Source organism: Octopus sinensis, linkage group LG7 (genome assembly GCF_006345805.1).
Source record: "Octopus sinensis linkage group LG7, ASM634580v1, whole genome shotgun sequence".
Taxonomy (NCBI): Eukaryota; Metazoa; Mollusca; class Cephalopoda; order Octopoda; family Octopodidae; genus Octopus; species Octopus sinensis.
The window spans coordinates 19652821-19680008 of NC_043003.1; the positions used below are offsets into that span (position 1 = coordinate 19652821).

The following is a 27188-nucleotide window of genomic DNA, read 5'->3' on the forward strand; positions in this document are numbered from 1 at the left end:
GTAAAGAATAATAAGATAAAAATATATAAATAAATAAAAGTATATTGGTGTAGGAGTGGCTGTGTGGTAAGTAGCTTGCTTACGAACCACATGGTTCCAGGTTCAGTCCCACTGCGTGGTATCTTGGGCAAGTGTCTTCTACTATAGCCTCGAGCTGACCAAAACCTTGTGAGTGGATTTGGTAGACGGAACTGAAAGAAACCCGTTGTATATCATCATCATCGTTTAACGTCCGTTTTCCACGCTAGCACGGGTTGGACATGTATGTGTATATATATATATATATACACACACACATATATATATATATATACACACACACACATATATATATATATATACACACACACATATATATATATATACACACACACACACATATATATATATATATGTTTACACACACACATTCATACATACATAAGTACATATATGTATGTGTGTATGTGTCTATATATATACTCTTTTACTCTTTTACTTGTTTCAGTCATTTGACTGCAGCCATGCTGGAGCACCACCTTTAGTCGAGCAAATCGACCCCAGGATTTATTCTTTGTAAGCCTAGTACTTATTCAATCGGTCTCTTTTGCCGAAACGTTAAGTTACGGGGACGTAAACACACCAGAATTGGTTGTCAAGCGATGTTGGGGTGACAAACACAGACACACAAACATATACACACACGCACATACATACATACTTACATACATACATACATACATACATACATACATACATACATACATACATATATATATATATATACATGTATATGACGGGCTTCTTTCAGTTTCCGTCTGCCAAATCCACTCAGAAGGTTTGGTTGGCTCGAGGCTATAGTAGAAGACACTTGCCCAAGGTGCCACACAGTGTGACTGAACCCCTCCTATGTATATATATATATTATATATATATATAAAAGAGAAGCTTGCAGAATTGGTTGCACATCGAACGAAATGCTTAGTACCATTTATTTTTTCCAGTTGTTTATGTTTTGACTTCAAATCCCCCTGAGCTTCACTTTACCTTTCATCGATTTCTGATAAGATAAAGTACCAGTCTGGTAATTGACTTGCCCCAATCCACTGACATCCTCTTCAGGGAAAATGTTAGGATCTCAACCACTTATAAGCCATGGAAACTAGATAACCAGCCTCGTGAGTCCAAGGGCTCAAGGAAAAGAAAAGAATATATATGTATAATATATATATATATATATATATATATATATATATATATATATATATATACATATTTAATAATTAATAAAAGCAGTTAGAAAAACATTTAGCAAGTAGTGATTTACACAAGATAGTTACTATAATCTATATACAAATGTCATATAAATTATTAATTAGTACAGAGGTAACAGGTATTTCGTGAGTCAGTGGCAATGTAAAAATTGAAAGACTCTGTTTTGAATTCAGTTGCCATGTTTCTTGTTCTCTATAGCTGGTTTGTATTATTAATAAGGTTATTGAATACCTCAAGGTTGTCTTTTTTTGTTTTTAAGTAAGTTTATCATATTCAGAATAACTAATGAAAGGGATTACAAATGCATAGGAATCCTGTGAATGTTATTTGCATTACATATCATAGATAATTGGGTCTATCAGAGTTGTTTGATAGCTATAATAGCTACAAAACTGACAGAAATTTAGGCAGAAAACCAAGATGAAACAATTATTGTGGAATTTGAGTTCATAACTTTGAAATTCAAATACCACTGTGTGTTTTGTGAATATATATAGCATATATATAGTGTATATATATATATATATAATTTCTTTATTGCCCACAAGGGCCTAATCATAGAGGGGACAAACAAGGACAGACAAAGGGATTAAGTCGATTACACCGACCCCAGTGCGTAACTGGTACTTATCGATCCCGAAAGGATGAAAGGCAAAGTTGACCTTGGTGGAATTTGAACTCAAAACCTAGTGACAGGTGAAATACTGCTAAGCATTTCGTCCAGCATGCTAATGATTCTGTCAGCTCACCACCTTAATAATAATGAGGATGCTGATGCTGATGAGGATAATGATGATAATCATGATGATGATGGTGATGGTTGTTGTTGTTTCAAATTTTCGCACTGGGCCAGCAATTTTTTTTTGGTGGGGAGTGGGGAGCAAATTGATTATATCAACTCCAGTGCTCAACTGGTTCTTATTTCATTGACCCTGGAAGGAAGAAAGGTAAAGTCAACCTTGGTGGAATTTGAACTCAGAATGTAAAGACAAATGAAATGAAGCTAAGCATTTTGCCTGGTGTGCTAACAATTCTGCCAGCTTGCCGCCTTAAAAATAATGATATTGATGGTGATTTCACAAGGCCAGCAATTTTGAGGGAAAGGCTAAGTCAACTGAATGGACCTCAGTGCTCAACTGGTACTTATTTTATTAACCCTGAAAGAACGAAAGCAAAGTTGATCTCGTTGACACTTGAACCAAGAATGTATAGATTGATGAAATGCTGCTAAGTATTTTGCCCTCCATGCTAACAATCCTGCCAGCCTGCCACCTTAATAATAATAAATAATATTGATGGTAATAATGTGGCGAGCTGGCAGAATTGTTAACACACTGGGCGAAATACTTAGCGGTATTTCGTCTACCGCTACGTTCTGAGTTCAAATTCTGCCGAGGTCAACTTTGCCTTTCATTCTTTTGGGGTCAATTAAATAGATACCAGTTATGCACTGGGGTCGATCTAATTGACTTAATCTGTTTGTCTGTCCTCGTTTGTCCCCTCTGTGTTTAGCCCCTTGTGGGTAGTAAAGAAATAGGTATTTTGTCTGCCGCTACGTTCTGAGTTCAAATTCCGCCGAGGTCGACTTTGCCTTTCATTCTTTCGGGGTCAATTAAATAGATACCAGTTACGCACTGGGGTCGATCTAATTGACTTAATCTGTTTGTCTGTCCTCGTTTGTCCCCTCTGTGTTTAGCCCCTTGTGGGTAGTAAAGAAATAGGTATTTTGTCTGCCGCTACGTTCTGAGTTCAAATTCCGCCGAGGTCGACTTTGCCTTTCATCCTTTCAGGGTCGATTAAATAAGTACCAGTTATGCACTGGGGTCGATGTAATCGACTTAATCTCTTTGTCTGTCCTTGTTTGTCCCCCCTAAGTTTAGCTCCCTGCGGGCAATAAAGAAAAAAAAATATTGATGGTAAGTTCTTTTGCTCAGAAGTGATGAGAAAAATATTTTTATCCACCACTAAACCTACCAATCAACTGCCCTTGTATGTTTAAATAATAGTATATTATAGCTATCAATAAACAGAAAACATATTCTTCTTCACAGGATATTTACATTTATAATTCCAATAATAGGTAAATATCCTAGCTGTTTATCCAGATTTGCAGTGAAAATTTGGTATGAAAAATTGATATAACCCATTTATTTTCTCACACTCTAATCAGACAAAATCTGCCACTAGATCATTTTGAACTATTGGCAGAAACTTGGACTAACAAATTTTTGATGAAGCACTTATTTCTCACGTTCTAGTTTTCATGGTATCTCATCCGTTACCCTTAATTCTTTTTATTTTTTTCAACTTATCCTTAGTTGGCTTATACAACTCATAAGGCCAGTTACTTGGTGTACAACTGACTGAGATCACAGCATTACCCTGAAAGGGATACCAATCCAGTGTGGTATTCAAGGTCAGAAATTTCGATGGGAGAGGACAAGTTCATTACATCACCACCTAGTATATGCCTAGTGCTTTATTTTATCAATTCTGAAGATGAAAAACAAAGTCGACCTTAGTGAGATTTGAACTCAGAACATAAGCATCTAGAAGAAATACTTTAAGCATTTTGTCCAAGAGGCTAATGATTCTTCCAGCTTACTGCCTTGTTATCTGTCATTAGTTCTTGATAATTCCTGCTAGCTCTTATATCTTACCTAATTCATGTTAATTCCAATAACTCGCCAATTTTCTACTTAGGCTAATAATGGTAGTCAACCAAACATAACATAGACCAAATCAATAGCAAAACAAAAGAACTTTATAAGGATTTCAGTAGTTATGTCAATGAAAGTATAAATTGTTGGAGTTTTTTACTTTTTTTTTTGCTCTAGTCTTTGTCAGCTCTGCTTCAGTAAATCTATGAATGAGGATATATAATTAAACATATAATGCAATCAGTTTTTCTAGTTCATGGCTCACACATCTTTTGTGTAGACAGGCTGTTTAAGATACAGCAGGACATAATACGAGTGGTTGTCATTTTTTCAAGGAGCTTAGGTAGTTGCATTGAATAAATCAAGCAAACGTGTTAACTCGTTATTAGCTCAAGAGAATAGCTGTAACTCTGATTATTAAAGTGTAATGATGTGTGTGCATGTGTGTGTGTATGTATTATAATACATATATATATATATGTATGCATATATTTATGTATATATGAATGTATGTATGGAGTGTATGTATGCATATAGGCATGTATGTGTGTTTATGCTTAGTTATAATAAAAGCAATTTGACATTAATCTATGGGTTTATTCTATTCTTTATTTTATTCTTTTATTTGTTTCAGTCATTTGACGGCGGCCATGCTGGAGCACTGCCTTTAGTCGAGCAAATCGACCCCAGGACTTATTCTTTGTTAGCCTAGTACTTATTCTATCAGTCTCTTTTAATGAATCGCTAAGTTACGGGGCGTAAACACACCAGCATCAGTTGTCAAGCGATGTTGGGGGGGGGGGTCAAACACAGACACACAAACATATATATATATATATATATATATGACGGGCTTCTTTCAGTTTCCATCGACCAAATTCACTCACAAGGCTTTGGTCAGCCCAAGGTTATAGTAGAAGACACTTGCCCAAGGTGCCATGCAGTGGGACTGAACCCGGAACCATGTGGTTGGTAAGCAAGCTACTTACCACACAGCCACTCCTGCGCCTATACTTTTGTAGAGTACAAGTTTATTCTTAAACAAGAATATTGTTGACAGTAAATTTGGAGTTTGGGCCATACATACTTACTTACATAACATAAATGCATGTATGTATGTATGTATGTATGCATGCACATATGTATGGCTTTCTTTCATGTTTAAATATGCATCAAGCATATTTGAACTGGTAACAAGTTTGTATATATCATCATCATCATCGTTTAACGTCCGCTTTCTATGGTGGCATGGGTTGGATGATTTGACTGAGGACTGGCAAGCCAGAAGGCTGCACTAGGCTCCAGTCTGATCTGGCAAGATTTCTACAGCTGGATGCCCTTCCTAATGCCAACAACTCTGAGTGTAGTGGGTGCTTTTTACGTCCCACCGGCACAGGTGCCAGGGGAGGCTGATATATATATATATATATATATATATATTCATGTATGTATATATATGCATGTGTGTATAAGTATATTGTATAAATACACACACAGGTAACATTTATATATATATAGATAGATAGATAACATGGATAACAACAATTATTACATCATCACCCTGAGCTCAGTGGAAAAGATGGGTGCATGATTATGTATGAAATTCAACCCAGGGAAGTCTAAGTGCCTGAGTATCATGAAAGAAAAGCTGACAAACATCTCCACTTTTCAGAAATCTGAGATTTCAACATTTCTGTGCCTTGGGTTGAATTATGACAGTATCCTGAAGAACAATGACAACACCAAAAACACTAACTAACCAACTGGATGGAGAGCAGTTGAATCAACTACTCAGCTGCTTTAAGCTGTACTACTTATATTATGGCAAAATAACCCAAACTGAAGTGGCTATTCCTGCTTTATGACCTACTCATGACATAGGTGGAGGCAATGGAGAAAAAAACATGTAAAATTGTCTATGTGTTTTCTAACTTTGCATTTGGTTAACCTATACAGAAAGATCTCCAAGCTCTACTTATCAATATCATAGATAGTGGGAGAATTTAACGCTACTAAGTTAAGAGCAGTTAATATATTGTTACTTTCTGAGAATGAGAAGGTTAGGTACAGTAACAAGGCCATTGAAGGGTGGCAAGAAGTGGAAAACCCCAGGAAACTGTGAAGTAAGCTGAAACATATACTGAAGACATCAGGGGATTGTTGGTCTGATCTGTCAAGAATGGCAAGGATTTGACAACTACAACACCAAGAGGTGAAGTGGTGCCAATTCTAAAGGCAGGAGAGGGTTCATAAAGCAAGGGACAGGAAAAGCAATGGAAGAAGATCACTATGTAAAAGTAATAGGGTTTGCTTGCCAGAATACAGAGTGACCATTGGCTTAAAGGGAATTCTGGATTACTGACCACAGAAAGACGGCCTTCCTCTTGTGTACTGTGGATGACTGTAAGCAAGCATCTACAAACTTAAAATCTGAGACAAAGAAAATTAATTCCTTTAGCAGTGTGAAGCAATTCTTTGCACTGTAAACAACATTTTGAGTAGGGACCCTAGGATACTGGAAGAAGGCTAATACAAATGGAGACACAATAAGGTCCTTACTGAAATTGCCAAGTAGATGGACTTACAGAAAGTTAAGGCCAACAAGCCACAGGCATCACTACCCAAAAGTATCAGATTCTTAAAGAAAGATACTAAAGCACCTCAAGCAAAGCTGCTGTGTGGAACCCATTTTCTAATGTGTATAAAACCCCTGAATGAGAAATGCAAGTGGATCTGTGGAGTAAAACTCATCTTTCCAGAAGTGGTGGCAGTAACATTGACCTGATCAGACTTGGTTCTTCTATCCTTGGGTAGAAAAAAAAACCCATCTTCATGGGTGAACTCAGAGAGCCCTGGGAGAACAGTCTTGACAAATCTCATCAGCAGACGAAAGCCAAACACCAGGACCTGGTTGATGAGGCTTTTATCGAAAGATGGTATACATCTTTGTTTCCCATTGAAGTTGGTTGCTGCAGTTTCCCAGCAAAATCAGTGATTTGTCTCTTGTAGAAAATTGATTTGGAACTTAAACAACCAAAGAAAGCCACTAAGGAGATAACCATGGCAACTGAGACTAAGAGATTGTAGATGAAACCCTTCTGTAGATGAAGGCTAATTCAGTCCTCACAACCCTGTTCAGGTTAAGGAGTGAAATGCTTGTGATCCTGAGGTACCTGTTTAAGATACAGACTTGTTTCCAACAATGTGGTAACTTTATTCACCATCAAAAGAAAGCTCACATCATCTTGAAATAACTCCTGCAGTTTCTACTTGGGATAAAGCAGCAGCAGTAGCAACATCACACACACACACACACACACACACACACACACAAATATGCCTTTTTTGAGATGTATCTGCAGTAAGTATGATATACAGATAGCTATTTTAATCTTTTAATATAATACTATTTCTGTTGCATATAATGGATACACACACACATCATACACCTATTATACATAAATATCATATATTATATACATACTATGTATATGTTATACAGATATATATATATATTATTTATATTATATCTATGTGTATATGTGTATATTATAAATATAATGTATATATAGATACATATATTATATAGGTATCATAAACATATAATGTATAAATATATGATGTGTATATATATATATATAATGTATAAATGATGTATATATATATATATATATAATGTATAAATAATGTATAAATGATGTATATATATACATATATGTAGTGGTTCATGCAGGCATAGCATGAATTTGATCCTCAATAGCCAAATTTCACTTAATAGTTCAACAGCACTTTTCTCACAGTAAAACAATAGATTTTCTCTGAGTGACAGCAGTTACATTTGCTAGATGCCTTCGCTAAGCAAAATGTCTTTGTTGCTTGACCTATCTAACCTCTTCTAGGCCAGAATAGAGATAACAGATAATTCTAAGCTAGAATAGAGATAACAGACCGCCAATGAAATCTATTGTTCTCAACAATATGTCTATCCTTCCAGCTGGTTTTGGACAGTTATAAAGACAAGAACTCCGTAAGCCAAAGTAAGTCAGTGAGAGCGACTGACAGAGAGGTACCTGCCTCGCCCAAGCGAAATGCTGTCTCGACTGAGGTAACTTCATAGAGTGACAACTATAGAATTAACCAATGTAGAAGCTGTCTTGTCCCACGCTCTCTTGCTTTTCTTTTCTCTCCAATATTACCATATCTCTCTCTATATACTACTGTGAGGTTGTGTACATACATTTACAGGCCGAAATTAACTTTCTTTAACTATGAACTGTGTTATACTATTACAACTAGCCTACCCTTCGAGGTATGGTATATATTAAAGTAATGGTAAATAAATATTTCTTTACAGTCTCAATCACTGTTCTTCTTCCATCATGCATACTGGCAACCAACACCTTAACAACAAACTGTTACAATTGGTGACGTCGACTGCAATGAAGAACTAACCATTACATATATATATATATGTACGCTTGTGTGTTTTATGTATATGTAGGTATGTATATATATATATATATATATATATATATATATCTATATATACGTGTATATATATATATGTATATATGGATGTATATATGTATATCATCATCATCATCATCGTCGTTTAACGTATATATATATATATGGATGTATATATGTATATATATATATATATATATATGTGTGTGTGTGTATATATAATATATATATATATATATTATATATATGTATATATGTATATATGGATATATATATAATGTATATATGTATATGTATATTATATATATATATATGAATATATTATATATATATATATGTGTGTGTGTGTGTGTATGTATATATATATATATATATGTGTGTGTGTGTGTATATATATATATATATATATATATATGTGTGTGTGTGTATATATATATTTTTATATATGTGTGTGTGTGTATATATATATATATGATCAATACCATCACATGGGTGAGAATGCAACTAAGATCAAAGTGGTACTCAGTATGATTAAACAAAGTACAATATGGTGGCGTAGAGCGGAATATTCATGACTAAAAAAAAAATACTCGTGTGTATAAAGAAGCTATCTTGTTATTGATTATTATCTAAATTAATCACTGAAGCTCAACCTTTCTTTGCCTTTCAGCCTTTCCCCTGTTTTGTCTCCGAATAAAAATATATAAAATTAGGTTAGAGTTAACTCCCCATGTTTCCCAGCTCAGTAAAAGAGGGCGGTAGTCATGCTAGTAAACAGTTACGCTTCCGTCTTAGTTGGAGAATGGCTGATTTCGATACTATATACCAAGAAGACGATGCTGAAGTACCTTTAGAAGAATTTATCATCACTGTTCCCGATCCAGTAGTAATTCGAGGGGCAGGAAATGTCACAATGTAAGTACCTGTGCCTTTCTCTGCGGCCTTTTCGTCACCCGTTTCTTCTAATCAGTCGTCTATCCACCTCATGTATGTAGACGACCAAACCAAGCCACAGTTGTTAATTCAATGTAATTGCTTCTCTCTTCTTCCCTTTCCTTCTATGTTGATCTGAAATAACCTCTCAAAATACTTGTCTGGGAACTTGTATATCCCGTTCTATAAGTTCCAGTGATTAATATCTAGGCATACAGTGGCTTTTGCAATTTTTTTTTCCACCTGTGTGGACAGAGATATTTCAAAACGCTTGTTTGTCTTTCGTCGATTCCCTAATTCCTTTTTTTTTTCTGTTTTCCCACTGTAATTGTTTAGGTTCAGGTCATCTATGGTTGAGAAGTCTTATTCCAGCAGTCACCATTTCGTCTTTTTATTTACTATAAATTCTTTTTATAGCTTCAGGCTTAGTGTATCTGGGACGACGTTACTCAACGTGTCCAGGACGGTGTGAATTTGAAGGATATTTGGCTACTATTTCCAACAGGTCGAGCGATAACGCAGAGGCTTCCCAGGCTGGTTCCGTATAGTGTGTATTTGCGAATTATATATATATATATATATCGGAGTTGTACTTGCTTGGCAAGTGACTTGACCTGAGATTGAGTGTTGACACTGAAGCAATTACATCGTGGAAGGGTCATGTTATCTATTTAACTGTTGTTCACTTTCGTTTATTTCTTAATTGCTTCGTGTACTGTAAAGTGTCAGAAAGTTTCTTTGCTCTTCTGCAACCTGGCCACTGGCTCAATTCCACTGCATGTCCTTGAAGGTGACGCTTAGAATATGAGAAAGAACTTAAATATGGCTTATACAAAACAAACTTTCTATATATATCGCTCTGAGAAAATTCCCAGAAATTGAATAGAATCTGGATATTTCTCTCGTTTCATTGCTAATAGGAATATTACAGCCTTACACCAAAGTTTAATATAAGAATATGTTGTAAGATAGGGCAAGTCTAAGAGTTGTTTTCGCAGGCCTGAATGGTTAAAAAAAATTCTTATTAAACGTAAACATGGGTATAATGGAAGAGACTGTTGTGGTGGGGCCTGCGGGAAAAATCTTTGCCTTGGCAGGGAAGAATGGCTTTAAAACGCTTGTCGTATAGTCACTGTGTGTCCGTATTCTGTTGCACGAGAAAATCCTTTCCTTATTATCCTTCAAATGGAACAAAACAAAGAAAAAGAGCCCTAAGCAAGGTGAAAAAAGATAATTACATTTGATGCATTCTGTATTGTTGTTCAGTGCCAGGTCAAAGGCAATTAACGTCCTTTGTATTTTTTTGTTCTTTCCAGTATAGTGTATCTAGGACTACATTGTTCAATGTTTCCTTCCATTTTAAGACAGTATAATGTGATTTGAGGGAGATTTAGTTACTGTTTCTAGTATGTCGAATAATACATGAGGGCTACCACATGCGTTCTGTGTCTTATACACAGGTGCTTTTGATTGGAGTTTTCCCCCCACTTTCATTTCCTTTTTGTATATGTTTAGTAAGGTAACAGGGTAATGCTATTACTTGGATAGGTAGGTAGATAAGACCAAACATCCTTTTGTATATGGATGGTATTGATGCGTGTGGGTTTCAAATTTGCCTTAAACTCATCTCACAAGCCTTTGTACAAGCACACAGAGTAAGTTGCTAGCTAGATGGTTGTAATTGTTTCGTCCCAGGTCTGCTCCGATCAAATTGATTTATGATGGTCCGACGTAGTGCAGCTATTACCAGCCTATCTTATTTGCTGTTGTAGTTTACCTTGGACTATATTATCCCAGTGTGTTTCTTATTTCTTTTTGCAGAAGGCACATCGTGGTTTAACGAAAATTTAGCTGCTAGGTGTAGCAGGCTGAACGGTCGCATGTAGTGGTTGATGTTGGTATTTGGGTAATTTTTATTGTTGTCATGGTTTCCGATATGATTCCCTCTATCCACACATTTTAAAACTAAATTTAGAGGAGTGATTTCTAATCCTTTCTGTGTCGCCGTACCCCTAGGTTAAATCTTTACACCCACGACAAAAAGTATTATTGCATTGGAAGGTGAAAGGGTCAGTTCTTTTTTTCTATTATTCTTTTACTTGTTTCAGTCATTAGACTACGGCCATGCTGGAACACCACCTTGAAGAATGTTAGTCGAATGAATCAACCCCCGATATTTTTTTTTAAAGCCTGGCACTTATTCTGTTGGTTTTTTAGCCGAACTGCTAAGTTACGGGGATATAACCACACCAACACCAGTTGTCAAGTGATGGTCACACACACACAACGCGCGTCTTTCAATTTTGGTCGACCAAATCCACTCACAAGGCTTTGGTCAGCCCCAAACTATAGTAGACACTAGTCCAAAGTGACACAGCGGAGCTGAACCCGGAACTATGTGGTTGGGAAAAAAAAACCTCTTATCGCACACAAGCGTGCCTGAAATTGAGCTACAGTTCTCTGGGACAATAATCTTGGTGTACTTAATAGGACACCGAGACAAAGTTATTTTTAAGAATAAATCAATAATGCTATTTTGAAAATCGATTTTCATATAGTGTATACGTTCCCTCTTTATTTGTACCTCTTGGAGATGAGGGGGGAATCCCAGGTAAGGAACTCTTGACTTAGTTGGGGAAGGAAGGGTAGCTCTTATGGTCCTTGTCAGGGTGTCTTTCAGAGAATGGCAGGAGGAAGGGAGAAAGTTGCTTGCAACTGCGTGAACTTCCACTAAGAGACACCCGAGTGTTCATGTGATGGTGTTAAAACGGGTCACAAAGAAGTCATACTTGTTGATAAAGCTTTGTTGTTGTTGGTTTTTGTTGTGGTGATGGTCGTGGCAGTGGTTAAGCTTGTTTATACTCTTTTTACTCTTTTACTTGTTTCAGTCATTTGACTGCGGCCATGCTGGAGCACCACCTTTTAGTACTTATTCTATCGGTCTCTTTTTGCCGAACCGCTAAGTGACGGGGGCGTAAACACACCAGCATCGGTTGTCAAGCAATGCTAGGGGGACAAACACAAACACACACACATATACATATATATACATATATACGACAGGCTTCTTTCAGTTTCCGTCTACCAAATCCACTCACAAGGCATTGGTCGGCCCGGGGCTATAGCAGAAGACACTTGCCCAAGATGCCACGCAGTGGGACTGAACCCGCAACCGAGTGGTTGGTTAGCAAGCTACTTACCACACAGCCACTCCTGCGCCTATTGTTGAGTTTTATTGACATTGCTGTCAATGTTACGTTGATTGCTGATATTTTTGTTGTATAATAATTTTTTTTTAGGAACAAATGAAGCTATTAATAAGTTTCATATCGAAAATGTCGAACGCTACAAATGTTTTCTTTTAATCTTTAAGCTGCTGTATTTAGCTCTGTGGTCAACTCTTGAGTGACAAAAAACTAGGATCAGAGTCATGCCATCCATGATCACTCCCGTCATATTGTACACCTAGAAATACATTATCCAGTGGGTCATTTTTTTTAAAAGACTGTAGGTGAGATTTGGCTACTACTTCTAGCAGACCAGGTCGAGCAGCCACGTGGAAACTCTCTCGTTGCTCTAGGGCTAGCCTTATTGAACAGAATTCAATGCACTTTTTTTTTTTTCAAGACGTGTTCAGTTTAGGATTCCATTCTCGATTGTCGCCTTTTTATTTTAGACGGTACGGTGTGAGATGAAAGATATTATTTTGGCTGTTATTTCTAGCTTGTTTGGCGACCACTTATAAAATCCTTCGTGTTTACGAGGCGGGTGGGGGTCGCTTATCTGGTGGAATATTTAGAAAATAAGCCTGATCCAGTGCAAGCGGCGGCGGCGGTAGTGAGGGTGGAGTGTGAGAGTCAGATTTTAGTTAATGTGCCAAGACGAATGTGTATGTAACATTCAGATGTGTGTGACTTTCACATAAACTATTCAGTTGGAACAGACACAGTGACTTCGTTTCAGCTGTCATAACATTTTACTCTCTCACTCATAATTGATTTATGTGGAAATTTAACGACACCTTATCTACCCGGATATTATACAATCTTCTAAAATATATATATATTTTTTGGTAGATGATAACAGGACAGGAAATTGAATATACGCTCAGTGTTTGTGTGTCTCTCACATCAGTTGTTTTTACTTCTCTTGTCCTCAAACTAAACTACCCTCACCTATATGAAACTACTATTCATCACAAATGGATCCTTTACAAAACTGTAACAAGCGGCCTACATTAAATAAGCAGCAAAATTATTAGAACTACCATAGCGTGGCTGTGTGTGAAGAGGTTTGGTTGTCAACCACTTTGTTTCAGGATCTGTCCCACTGTGCGGTATCTTGGGTCTGTTCCAGCTCAAGGCCGACCAAAAACTTGTGAGTGGATTTGGTAGATGGAAGCTGAAATAAGCCTCTGTGTGTATATTTGTGTTTGCCCCCCCCTTGCTTGAAAGCTGGTGTTGGTTTGTTTATGTCCTCATAACTTAGCAGTTTAGCAAAAGAGACCAATAGGATTAGTATCAGGCTTTAAAAATATAAGGAGTGGCTGTGTGGTAAGTAGCTTGTGAGTGGATTTGGTAGACGGAAACTGAAAGAAGCCTGTTGTGTATATATATATATATATTCGCCTGGCCCCCGTGCCGGTGGCACGTAAAAAGCACCATCCGACCGTGACCGTTTGCCAGCCACGTCTGGCACCTGTGCCGGTGGCACGTAAAAAGTACCCACTACACTCACAGAGTGGTTGGCGTTAGGAAGGGCATCCAGCCGTAGAAACATTGCCAGATCAGACTGGGCCTGGTGCAGCTTTCTGGCTTCCCAGACCCCAGTTGAACCATCCAACCCATGCTAGCATGGAAAGCGGACGCTAAATGATGATGTGTATGTGTGTCTATATGTTTGTGTGTGTGTTTGTCCCCCCAACATCACTTGACAACTGATGCTGGTGTGTTTATGCCCTCATAACTTAGCGGTTCGGCAAAAGAGACCGATAGAATAAATACTAGGCTTACAAAGAATAAGTCCTGGGGTTGATCTACTAGACTAAAGGCGGTGCTCCAGCATGGCCACAGTTACATGACTGAAACAAGTAAAACAGTAAATGAACATGGATGGATATAACTGATTACTGTAAATGAAAAAAAAGATGTGTAAACTTCAATGAAAAGGAAGAAAACAAATAAAAATTACATGGTTTGTAATTTAATGACTATTCTGAATCTGATGACAATTGGCTAATTTTTTTTCGATGTCAAGCTTTCAATGTTTTTGACTGATGATGTCTCAATTCTCCTCTTGTAGTTATTTACAATCTGGTTTATTGTTTAGTTTACAATTACAACATAACACTGAATCCACTTACAACAGAATACAACGAAGTAAAAACAATGAGTAGCTGTTTTATTTCTTGCTAAAGCTTAGAATTTTCGTTTTGCAAATGTAGCCAGATTATGTCATCCATATTGTTATTTTTAACATCCACTTTTCACTTTTCCCCTGCTTGCATGGGTAGGACAGTTTATTGAGGCAGATTGTCTGTCGTCAGATGCCTTTCTTGTTACCTATCCTCACCTGTTTCCAAGCGAGGTAATAATTTCCCCATGGACAGACATGGTCTCGCGGAATATTGGAAATGAATGATATTGTTTGTTATTTCTTTTTGCCCTCAAGGGGCTAAACATAGAGGGGACAAACAGTCAAAGGGATTAAGGTGATTACATCGACCCTGGTACTTAATTTATTGACCCCGGAAGGATGAAAGGCAAAATTGACCTCGGCGGAATTTGAACTCAGAACGCAGTGGCGAATGAAATAACACAAAGCATTTTGCACGGCGTGCTAATATTTCTTATTTCTTTATTGCCCACAAGGGGCTAAACATAGAGGGGACAAACAAGTATAGACAAAGGGATTAAGTTGATTACATCGACCCTGGTACTTAATTTATTGGCCCTGAAAGGATGAAAGGCAAAATTGACCTCAGTGGAATTTGAACTCAGAACACAGTGGTGGACGAAATACCACAAAGCATTTCGCCCGGCATGCTAACTTTTCTGCCAGCTCGCCACCTTTATTGAATGATATTGTTTGTATGACTGACAATAATCATGCAAAGTTAAGACAAAGAAATGCACCTCCCTCTACACACATGTATGTGTGTGTGACAGGCTTTCAGTTTCTGTTTGGCAAATTCACTCACAAAGCTTTGGTTGGCCTGGGCTATAATGGAAGGCACTTGGCCAAAATGCTGCTCAGTAGGACTGAACCCTGAACCATGTGGTTGGGAAAAATTTCAAAATGATTTTGTGAGTTTGTTATCCTTTTTGATACCTACCTCCTTGAAACTGCTCCTGTTTGTGTGATACAAATTTCCTGTATTAAAACCTAGCAAAATTCTGTGGTGATTCATTTTTTTTTAAACACTAACTTAATAAGTTATTTTAGTAAATTCTTCATTATTTTCAAAATTAATTGAAACAAAAGCAATGTATTTCAATAGAAATAATGGTGGCTAAATTTTTGGACGAGCAAAATGTGTATTGAAAAATAAAATATGAATTTATGGTATTTTTAGTTCATCATAGTCTCTAAATCTGGTCACCAATCCATCTTCCAGAGCCTGAAGATATGAGCAATAATATTCTAAATCCTCCTCCTCATTTTTAACATCTACTTTTCCATGTTGCATGGGTTGGACAGAATTTGCTGATGCAGATTTCCTACAGCTGAATACCTTTCCTGTCACCAACCCTCATCTGTTTCCAGACCATGACCAGGTGTGTTTTCTCAGAAGATTGGAAATGAACAGCACTTCTATGATGGTGACATTTGTTTATGACTATCACTCAGTGTCAAGGCAAGGAGATAGAACATGAACACACACACAGAGTTTCTTGTGAAATCCGTCTACCAAATCCTCTCAAAAGGCTTTGGTCAGCCTTGGGATTTGGCAGAAGACACTTGACCAAGGTGTTATGCAATGGGATTGAACCCAGATCCATGTAGTTGGGACACATCTTCTAATGCTATTTTTGTAAAATATAATTTTGCTGCTAAAAGCATTTTATAATTCTATTTGCTTTAATAATGTTCATATTTGTTTGCAATTTGGTGTTTATATCATTTAATTTTTTTTGAATGTCAGAAAAATGATATAAATCTTTTTAGCTTTCTAACTTGTCGTGCATTTTCTAATAAAATGACTTCAAAAAATTCTTAACTAAAATTGTGGCAGACTTCATGTAATATGAGACGTTCAAATTCCTTGTACTTTTTTGTGGCCAAAATTTCTGGAAAATATCAGTTTTCACTTCTTTTATCTTTTACTTGTTTCAGTCATTTGCCATACTGGGGCAGTCTTGAAAGGTTTTAGTCAAACAAATTGACCCCAGGACTTTTTTTTTTTTAAGCTTAATACTTATCGATCTCTTTTGCTTAGCCACTAAGTTACAGGGACATAAACACACCAACACCGATTGTCAAGCAGTGGTGGGGGACAAACACAGACAGAGACACACACTCATGGCAGATTTTTTTCAGTTTCCATCTGCCAAATCCTCTCATAAGGTCGAGGCTATAGTAGAAGACACTTGCCCAAGGTGTCACGCAGTGGGACTGAACCTGGAACCATGTGGTTGGGAAGCAAGCTTCTTACCACAGAGCCACACCTTATTCACTGCCTTTAAGTTTTATGTTGTCTGCTGCTGAGTTATTTTGTATTAAGTGTCATTGATGAATAACACAGTGAATCAAATATTTGGAACTACTTTTAATGGTGACTGATCTAAGCTGCTCCATCAATTGCACATGCATAATGTTTGTGAGAGGAACATTTATACAATTAACCCTATAATATTCAGATTACTTTGTTAAATGTGATGCTTATTTATTCACGTTGTTTTGAATTAATCGTGCATTGTCTCATAGCTTTGAAATTTTGTTCACACTGTGAAGTGGTTGGTATTTGGAAGGGTAACCAGCTGTAAAAGCCATGCCAAAACTGACCTCGCCTGTGCTGGTTCTACATAAAAAGCACTCAGTCCACTCTGTGGAGTGGTTGGTGTTAGGAAGGGAATCCAGCTGTAAAAACCCTACCAAAACAGACAGTAGCCTGGCAGTGTAGGCGGCGAACTGGCAGAGAAGGTGGCAAACTGGAAGAAGCGTTAGCACGCTGGGCGAAATGCTTAGTGGTGGTTTGTCTGCCGTTACGTTCTGAGTTCAAATTCTGCCGAGGTTGACTTTGCCTTTCATCCTTTTGGGGTCGATAAAATTAAGAACCAGTTACTCACTGGGGTCGATGTAATCGACTTAATCCCTTTGTCCTTGTTTGCCCCCTCTATGTTTAGCTTCTTGTGGGCAATAAAGAAATAAACAGACAGTAGCCTGAGGTTGTTGTCTGCCTGGCTGGCCCCTGTCAAACCATAAAACAGAATATCTGAGTTGGATATGGTTGGTTTAAATGTTAAAAAGTTAGTGTTTCAACTACTGTATAAATTGTAACATCTTTTGTGTCAGTTTTCATTAACGTCTTGAGTATTTTAATAATGTTGACTTCTTTTATCAGTGGGTTGAGATAAATGTAATGACTATCACATCTACATGTGCACACAAACCATATCAATTACTGGTGCATCACACTTTGTAAACCAATCCTATATGTTCATTATCATCCTCCACTGCTACTGTGGTTAAACAAAAAAACTCTGGACTTTCTAATGCCATTGTTCTTCAAATATAATCTTGTGTTATATGATGTAGAGTGTCACCATCATTTTTTTCTGGTAGATAGGCACAGCATGCTGCCAGGTTTACCATTGCCATTTGATTCTTGAGAGTCATTAAACACCCTGTGTACAAACGGGTGCTGGAAAGTTCCTGGCTTTAAGGGTACCACGAAAGGCCTGATTGGAGGCCCAACCTTTCAAGTTTTTTTTACAGGACTTAGAAAACTGCAGGACCACTGCAATAAGTTTATGAATCTGAGAGGGGAATATGTTGAATAAAATCCTAATTAACTGATCCTCTGTATTTGTTTTTATCCACAGCTGGGAACTTTTCAGCACTCTCTTGTACAAGGTAGGTGGGTGTAGGTTTTCATGAATTGTGTGTTCTTGGCCTGCCTCAGCTTTAGTAAACATACTCTTCTAATCTCTGTACTCTACTAACGGAGAGATGAGCAAAAAAAAAAAATCTTATGCAATTTATATTGGCATCCTCTCATCTAGCTAGGTAAAAGTTTTACTTTGCAAATGAGTGCACAATACCTTTCAGCAATCCATTGTATATAAACAGAAGTCAAAGCTGTTCTGGAACCCAACCTAGTCCCCCATATCTACAGCGTTCGCTGTTGGAATAAGGAGTGGTTGAAAATCACGTGGTCATTAGCCTCAAATCGCCAGGTCTGGTCGGCGTTTGTGAGAGATGCAGCATTGAGGATGAATGAAGCCAGCTCATCCCATCCCGGGTGAATGCTGTCTCAAGACAAGAAGAAGAAGAAAGCTGTTCTGCCTCTCCCTTGGGCACAATTGAGCCAGAGCAGGGAATCAGGAGAATCGGTTGTTTCCTATTTTTCAGCTAGTCTTAATGTAAAGTTGAATGAGGCATTCGTTTGCTGTATCTCGATTCTACCAGGTTATTGATCACTTTTGCCATGGTAACAGTTCAAATTCACACTACACCTGTGACCAAAAAGAACTGATATTTCACAAACATATAAATTACAGTTTACTTCCGAGCGTGCTCATATCTACAACACTACAATCAATGCATGTTGAAGTCGATCCTTGTTTTTATGAATGTTACAACATGAAAGTTGTTACTTTTCCCTGTGTAGGTTGCTGGATCATTCAAACATATATACTATGTACAGTTTAAATTTACTATGAAGTAAATTTGAGCTGTTCAGCGACATTGAATTAGTGCAGGAGTACCAGGACGGCCAGAAGAACAGTTTGCTGTGTTTTTGGAGTGTTTCTTGTCTTCTTCCTTCCTGCATTTTTGTTTTTTTGAACTCTTTGAACTTTTGTTTTTCTGTGAACTTTTTTCCCAAAAAACATGGCCAAAAAGATGAACAACACTGCGTTGGAGTGGGAGATTGTCCCACCAAAACAGTGGATGAAAGACTTTGAAGAGAGGATGGTGGTGTTAAAGACTTATTCAAAGTCGATCGACACCATTGCCCCCTTTAAAAAGATACAAATTGAAAAAGAGTTGGCAGAGTATTTGCCAACTATAAAATTCATCTCATCTCCAGGAGGGGTCAAGTATGTAACAGTGTGGTTGCTATTTGACACTCCTGAGAAGGCTCGCAAATTTGCGAGCCAGCCCTTAGAGGGCAAAGAGATTTTGTTTCTTTCCATGTATTGTGGGAAGAAGTTGACAAGAGCTTGAGTCTGTGGGTTGCCACTTGGGATAGAACCCAAGTGGATAGAAGACACTATCTACTGGGGTTTGGGTGGCAGCAGATTCAAGCTGCTTAATGTTAAAATATTGCTGGCAGCTGATTGGGTTGAGTCAAAAGCTGTTTTGACCCCTATTTTGATCAGCTAAGAATCTGGTCTTTCCAGATTTTTTGAAAATGGCCGGTTGCGGGTACCCAGTGTTACTTGAGGGACGCCCCTCCTCCAAGTGTCACCGTGCCTGGAACCAGGCCACATTAAAAAGAACTGTCCCCAGGACCAGAGTAGCGTCCTGGAACAGTTGATTGAGGAAGAGCTCCCTCCTCCTCCTTTGGAGGGAGAGATGGAGGCAGTCGAGGAGGTGGAGGCCTCTCTGAAAAAAAAAGGGGAAATAAAGGAAGAAGGTGGGCAACAATGGTTGCCCACCGAAGGACCCCAAAGCTGCGGAGGGAGGGATGATCCTCCAGTTAAAGCAGAGGAACTACACCTTCTCATATCAAAGACGAGAAAAAGAATGGGACAGTGCTGGCAGTTAGCAGTACACTGCCGGCATGTCCTGAAACCTTGTCGGTGGGAATTGTGCCACTGATGGAAGAAACTGTGGACCCTCCCAGTATAATATATGAGGAATTTGTGATCTTCTTTCTTAAGGGAGGGGCCGTAGAGAATTTTGTGAGGAATCTGAAAGGTCGGAAAGAGGAGGTCCTATCCTGCACTGAAAGCTCAGATTGGCTTCCGCAGGAGGCTGTGGAGGTCATGGCGGAAAATGATTTCTACAGGGTGATGGATTCCTTTACCAAGGACAAATACAACTTCTACTTATGGGGTCCTGGACTTGTGACTGCAGGATTGCCTGCAAGCTGCAAGATACTTAGTCTGGGAGGTAGAGTAAGCTTTCATCTGTATTATGCCTTTATGGCAAATGTAATGAAATAAAGAAGCTTGCTTCCCAACCACATGGTTCTGAGTTCAGTCCCACTGTGTGGCACCTTGGGCATGTATTTCTACTATAACCTTGAGCCAACCAAAGCCTTGTGAATGGATTTGGGAGACAGAGACTGAAAGAAGCTTGTCATATGTGTGTGTGTGTGTGTGTGTTTGTCCTCCACCACTTCTTGACAACCAGTGTTGGTGTGTTTATGTCCTTGAAATTTGGCAGTTTAGTGAAAGAAATTGATAGCATAAATATCTGGCTTAAAAAAAAAAAATCTATTCTGAGGTTGATTCATTCAACTAAAAATTCTTCAAGGCAGTGCCCCAGCATGGTCGCAGTCTAATGACTGAAACAAGTAAAAGCTAAAAGACATTTATCTTTCAATCAATATATATATATATATATACATACGCAAGCACACATACACATAAATACAAACATATGTACACACACACGCACACACACATATATACATATATATATATATATATATATATATATACACACACACATGTTGTCTCTCATCTACTTTTTCTACAAATGGGTAACCTGTTTTGAAACAGCTCGTCAACTTGTATTGATTATTAATAATCATTTTATATTTGTGGTAATATGTCTTGGTTCTACTGAATGCAGAATATCGACTTGGTGTGTATGTGGTAGACAGACTGGGTTGAAATTTCCTTTAATTTGTGTTTTTCTTTCGAAATGGGGTTCATAAATAAAATACGGTTAATTTTTAAGTTTCTATGTACCTAGATTTATGTGTATGCATATGCCTATAAGTGTGTGTGTATACATAGATAGTGAATATATATATATATATATGGATTATATAGTTGTATATATGGATTATATAGTTGTATATACAGGGTGTGGTGAATACTCTGTCATCTAAATTATGCAAAAATGAAAATAACACTAACATCTCATTCTAACAGATATATTTACCAACATTACATAAAAATATCTTGAAATACTAAAGAGTAAATTTATTCAATAAAATTGCCATTGGCTTCAACCATAGCTTCTAGACAACTTCGGAATCTCCTGCAACTCTTCTGGATGGTCTCCTTGTTTAAGTTAGTGAATGCTGCCATAATCCTTGCTTTCAGTTCATCTTTGGTGTTACCAATGAGTTTTGTTGGTCTCTTGCTCAACTGCGACCCAGGCATAGTAATCAAGGGGGTTGCAGTCTGGGGAGTTATGTGGCCAAATGTTAGGGGTGATGTGGTTGAAGGAATTGTCTGACAGCCATGACTGGGTTCTCCTGCTTGAGTGGCATGGTGCTGAGTCCTGTTGCCAAACACAGGGTGTTCCAGCAGCCACCCTCTTGACCCAGAGCAGCACTAACTCCTACAGGCACTTGATGTAGGCCTCTGTGTTGAGTCTGAGGCCGTGTGGGAAGATGAATGGAGGCATAACGTTGCCATCACTTGTGTTCACTCCAAATACCATGATGTTCACTGGATGTTTGATTTTTATCACTTTCGGTACATGGCCTCAGACTGACACCCAAACACTCTGAAATGTTTGTATTGGAGCTTTTGGCATGAATGCCAAGCAGTACAGCTTGTCGTTTCCAAATTTCTTGCAGAATGAATTGTGTCATGGTGCTGTTTTTTTCACAGATGGTTCCCAAATGACCCTGCTATACTGTGCAGTTGACAAAAACAAATACAAACAATGCGTGTGCATAAAATTAAAAATATAAAATGGTGACGATTTACACATCGTACCCTGTATATGAGCCTATATATATATATATGGGTCTACATATAGTTGTATGTATATATATATATATATGGGTCTACATATAGTTGTGTATATATATATAGGTATACGTATAGCTGTATATATGGGATTATGTATAATTGCATATAGATGTGTGTATTTATATAGATGTTTGTGTATATATACATGTGTGTCTGTATACAGATGTGCGTGTGTGTATGTGTATATGTGTATGTAAATGTATGTGTGTGTGTATATAGATATATATATAAAAATGTATGTGTGTGTATATATGCATGTATGTCTCTGTGTGTGTGTATAAAGGCATATATGTCTGTATATAAGCGTGTATGACTGTTTGCATATAGACGTGTATGTCTGTGTGTATATGGACATGTATGTCTCTATATCTGTGTATGTGTGTATATATAGCTGTGTGTATGTATAGACGTATGTGTATATAGATGTCTGTGTGTATAGATGTGTATATGTGCGTGTGTATGTGTGTAGGTATGTATGTGTCTGTGTAGATGTGTATGAGTGTATATATAAATGTATGTGCGCGTATATGTATGTATAGATGTGTATGACTGTATATATATAAATGTATGTTTGCGTATATATATGGATAGATGTATATGTGTGTGTGTATATATATATATATATATAGACGTGATAGATCGTTAGCCACTAAACCTTTTTCTTTTTTCTCTCCCTGTTTATTTTTGTGTTCCTTTATGTCGAAGAGCACAGGCTCGAAACATAAAAGACTTTCTCACTTCTCAAGCATTAAACTAATACATCTGTTTGTTGCTTACACACCTGTCTTTGTCTTTTTTTTTTTTTTTGTAAAGTCTCACTATATTGATGTGTATATGTGTATATGCATGTATATAGATGTGTATATGTGTGTGTGCATGTATATAGATGTGTATATGTGTGTGTGCATGTGTATATGTTTGTGTGCATGTATATAGATATGTATGTGTGCGCGTGTGTATATAGATGTGTATGTGTGCTTATGTGTGTGTGTATATGTGTGTATATATAGATGTACATGTATATAGGTGTGTATGTGTGTGTGTATGTATATAGATGTGTGTGTATGTATATAGATGTGCATGCGTGTAGATGTGCATGTGTGTAGATGTGTTTCTGTATGTGTATATAGATGGTGTGTCTATATAGATGTGTGTGTGTGTGTATATATATATATAGATATGTGTGTATGTATGTGTATAGATATGTGTGTATGTATGTGTATATAGATGTGTGTATGCATGTGTGTACATGGATGTATGTGTGTGCATACAGATGGGTGTGGATGTGTGTGCTTGCTGCTTGTGTGCATGTGGATTCATGCGTGTGTAGATGCGTGTGCGTGTGTATATAGATGTGTGTGTGTATTTGTGTGTGTGTGTGTGTATATATATGTATATATATATATATATATATATATATATGATTGTGTGTATGTATATAGTGTGTGTGTGTGTATAAGACAAGTTGTAAATGATGGTCATTACATATATTTCTCCTTTAGTTGAATAAACTTGACTTACATCTGTTCCCAGTAAGCATTATAAGTACATTACTGATAGGTTTACTCAATTTGTTAATGTTCTTTCTGTCAAAGCTCTGTGTGTTTATATAGATTTATAAATAGATTTATATACACATACATGTAAATGAGTATATGTGTGTATGTATGTATGTATGTATGTATGTATGTGTGTGTGTGTGTGTGTGTATATATATATTGTTTCATTCATTTGACTTTGACCAAGCTGGAGCACTGCCTTGAAGCGATCTAGTGGAACAAATTGACCCTAGGACTTGTTTCTTATTCTATCAATCACTTTTTCCAAACCACTAAGTTACGGGAAGGAAAAAAAAATCACCAACACTGGTTGTCAAGCATTGATGGAATGGACAAACTTAGCTACAAAGACACACGCGCACACATACACACGACAGGCTTCTTTCAGTTTCCGTCTACCAAATCCACTCACAGGGCTTTGGTTGGCCTGAGGCTATAGTAGAAAGCACTTGCCCAAGGTGTCACGCAGTGGGACTGAACCTGGAACCATGTGGTTGGGAAGCAAGTTTCTTACCACACACACACTCCAGGTGTGTGTGGGTATTAGTCAATGGAATTTGAACAGTCTGATTTTTCACATTTTATTTTTGTATTTGTTACAATATTACATATGATATTACAAGTACTTTTATTCTTTCTGCAGTCGATGTGTATGTGTGTGTTTTGTGATACGAACAAGAAAATTAGATCTCGAGATATAAGCATGTATATATTTTATTAATAATCAAACTGAAGTTAGTTCCTCAAATACTGAGGGTTTTGTGCCTCACTTTTAAGACTTTTGATTATTAATAAAATATGTTTATATAGATGTGTGGATATATGTGTATTTATGTGTATATTTATGTATATGATTATATATGTATACATAATTAATTTATTAATGATGGCATGTACTGAGTGTGCTCTTAGTCTTTCGGTTAAAAACATACAGTATTGAGTTAAGACGATATAGAAATCAAACAAAACCGGTTATACAAAAAGTTGATTCTGTACTGACTAACTTCTGTGTTTACATTAGCCAACAGTGAAGCCTCTCTGAGATGTAGCTCAACCTGTTAGAAATAGTAGCCAAATATTTCTCAAAATCAAACTCCAGTTGCCTTAAACTTTTCTATACTCTTTTACTTGTTTCAGTCATTTGACTGCGGCCATGCTGGAGCACCGCCTTTAGTCGAGCATATTGACCTCAGGGCTTATTCTTTGTAAGCCTAGTACTTATTCTATCGGTCTCTTTTGCTGAACCGCTAAGTTATGGGGATGTAAACACGCTACCATCAGTTGTCAACTGATGTTAGGGGGACAAACACAGACACACAAACATATACACACACATACATACATATATACATATATATATACGACGGGCTTCTTTCAGTTTCCGTCTACCAAATCCACTCACAAGGCTTTGGTCGGCCCGAGGCTATAGTAGAAGACACTTGCCCAAGTTGCCACGCAGTGGGACTGAACCCGGAACCATGAGGTTGGTAAGCAAGCTACTTACCACACAGCCACTCTTATGCCTATGTTTGGTTCCTGGACCAGGCTGTGCATTCTGTTCTTGAGCAAGACGCTTTATTTCATGTTGCTCCAGTTCACTCAGCTGTAGAAATGAACTGCAATGTCACTGGTGCCTAGCTATGTTGGCCTTTGCTTTTACCTTAGATAACATCAGTGGCGTGGAGAAGGGAGGCTGGTACGCATGGGTGACTGCTGGGCTTCCATAAACAATCTTGCCTGGACTTGTTCCTCAGAGAGTAACTTTCTAGGTGCAATCCCATGGTCATTCATAACCAAAGGGGCCCTTTGTGACATTTATTAGAAAGTTATTTTGGAGGGTACAGAGAGATTTTAGCTGTCACTCTATTAGTGAAATAATTAAATTAAATTTACTTGATATGTGAGGTGCAGGCATTGCTATAGAGTTTGAGAAGCTTGCTTTCCAACCTTGTGGATCCAGATTCAGTCCCACTAGGTGGCACCTTAGGCAAGTGTCCTTTGCCACAGGCATGGGCTGACCAAAGTCATGGGCATGTCAGTACTATATGTTAATTTTAGACGAATTGATCTTATACAAGATATAGAGTATGTGTGTGTACATGTTAGACATATAGCAATGCCAGAGGAGAATCCATTTATAAGAGAAGAAATAGTTGTTGCCTGAGCAGAACAAAATTTACATGAATTTGATGTCTAACAAATTGAAGAACTGTGAATGGCCTGAAGAAATTTTAATCATAGAAATATACCTGGGACTTTATAGATGATAACTAGAACAGCACTAGTTAAGAAAAGTCACAATCGATCTAAGAATGCTTCAGATTCCAGAATGTAGATCTTTGTGCAAGAAATGATTGTATACTTTCGTTCAGAGTGGAAAAAGATGGTGGTGGGAGAGAATTAACATTTTGCTGTAGTTGGCAATAATATGGTTGTGTTTTTAGCAGTTTATTTAAATAGTCTGTGTGCTTTCATTTCATTAACAGTCAATGTAGGTCATTTGCCTTTTGACATCTTACACCATACTGTTGCCTACTTTGGGAATACTTAGAAAAACTTTGTGTTCCTCTTGGCAAGTTCTTAGAAATAACATTTTTTTTCCACTCTAGTTTTGATTCTATTTCCGAATTTAATTTAAAGCTATCATTTTAGATAATTGTTTTGATGTAACTCTTATTACTGGTATTACTGGAGTTCCTAGTGTTAATTGTGCTTTGCTAGCAAGGGTATCCTTTTTCAGGTATTCTCTATTTTGCTCTGGGGTTTATGCTAGTATGGAAGGCCGACATTAAACGATGATGATTTTAACCTCGTTACTCAAGTTTCTGTCCACAATTACTTTTGTTTGGGTTGTCTGGCGTTGCCTACTTATGACTGTTTTCTGTGATGTTTGTGGTTTCTCTGGTGCTAATGGATTCACTTTGTAGAATTAATTATCTTTATTGCTGAAATTTGGACTGTTTAGCTATTTCATAAAGACAGTATAGAGTATAATAAATATTGATTGCACTTAAGAAGCTATGACAAAGTAAGTTTCTAAACAGAACCTTTACTAGTCCCCCAATAACTTGCACTTTGTCAGATTAGCTGGGTGTATATGCTGACTCAGTTTTCATTGCAAATTGTTTCAAAGAACTGTAAAAATTTTTTCCAAAATTAGATGAATGATCCAGAGTTTTATGAGTCTGTTGACTCCTAAACCTGTGGAT

At 37.3% G+C, this 27188-nt stretch overlaps 1 protein-coding gene across 1 annotated transcript in view; it reads left to right on the forward strand.

Moving 5' to 3' along the window:
• Positions 1-9105: 9105 nt before the first annotated feature.
• Positions 9106-27188, forward strand: part of LOC115214350 (cysteine-rich hydrophobic domain-containing protein 2-like) — a 31875-nt gene continuing 13792 nt past the window's right edge. Inside the window, exon 1 of the mRNA XM_029783544.2 lies at positions 9106-9296. Coding sequence (XP_029639404.2) covers positions 9112-9296 — 185 coding nt within the window. The 5' untranslated portion in view covers positions 9106-9111. The remainder of the gene's footprint in view (positions 9297-27188) is intronic.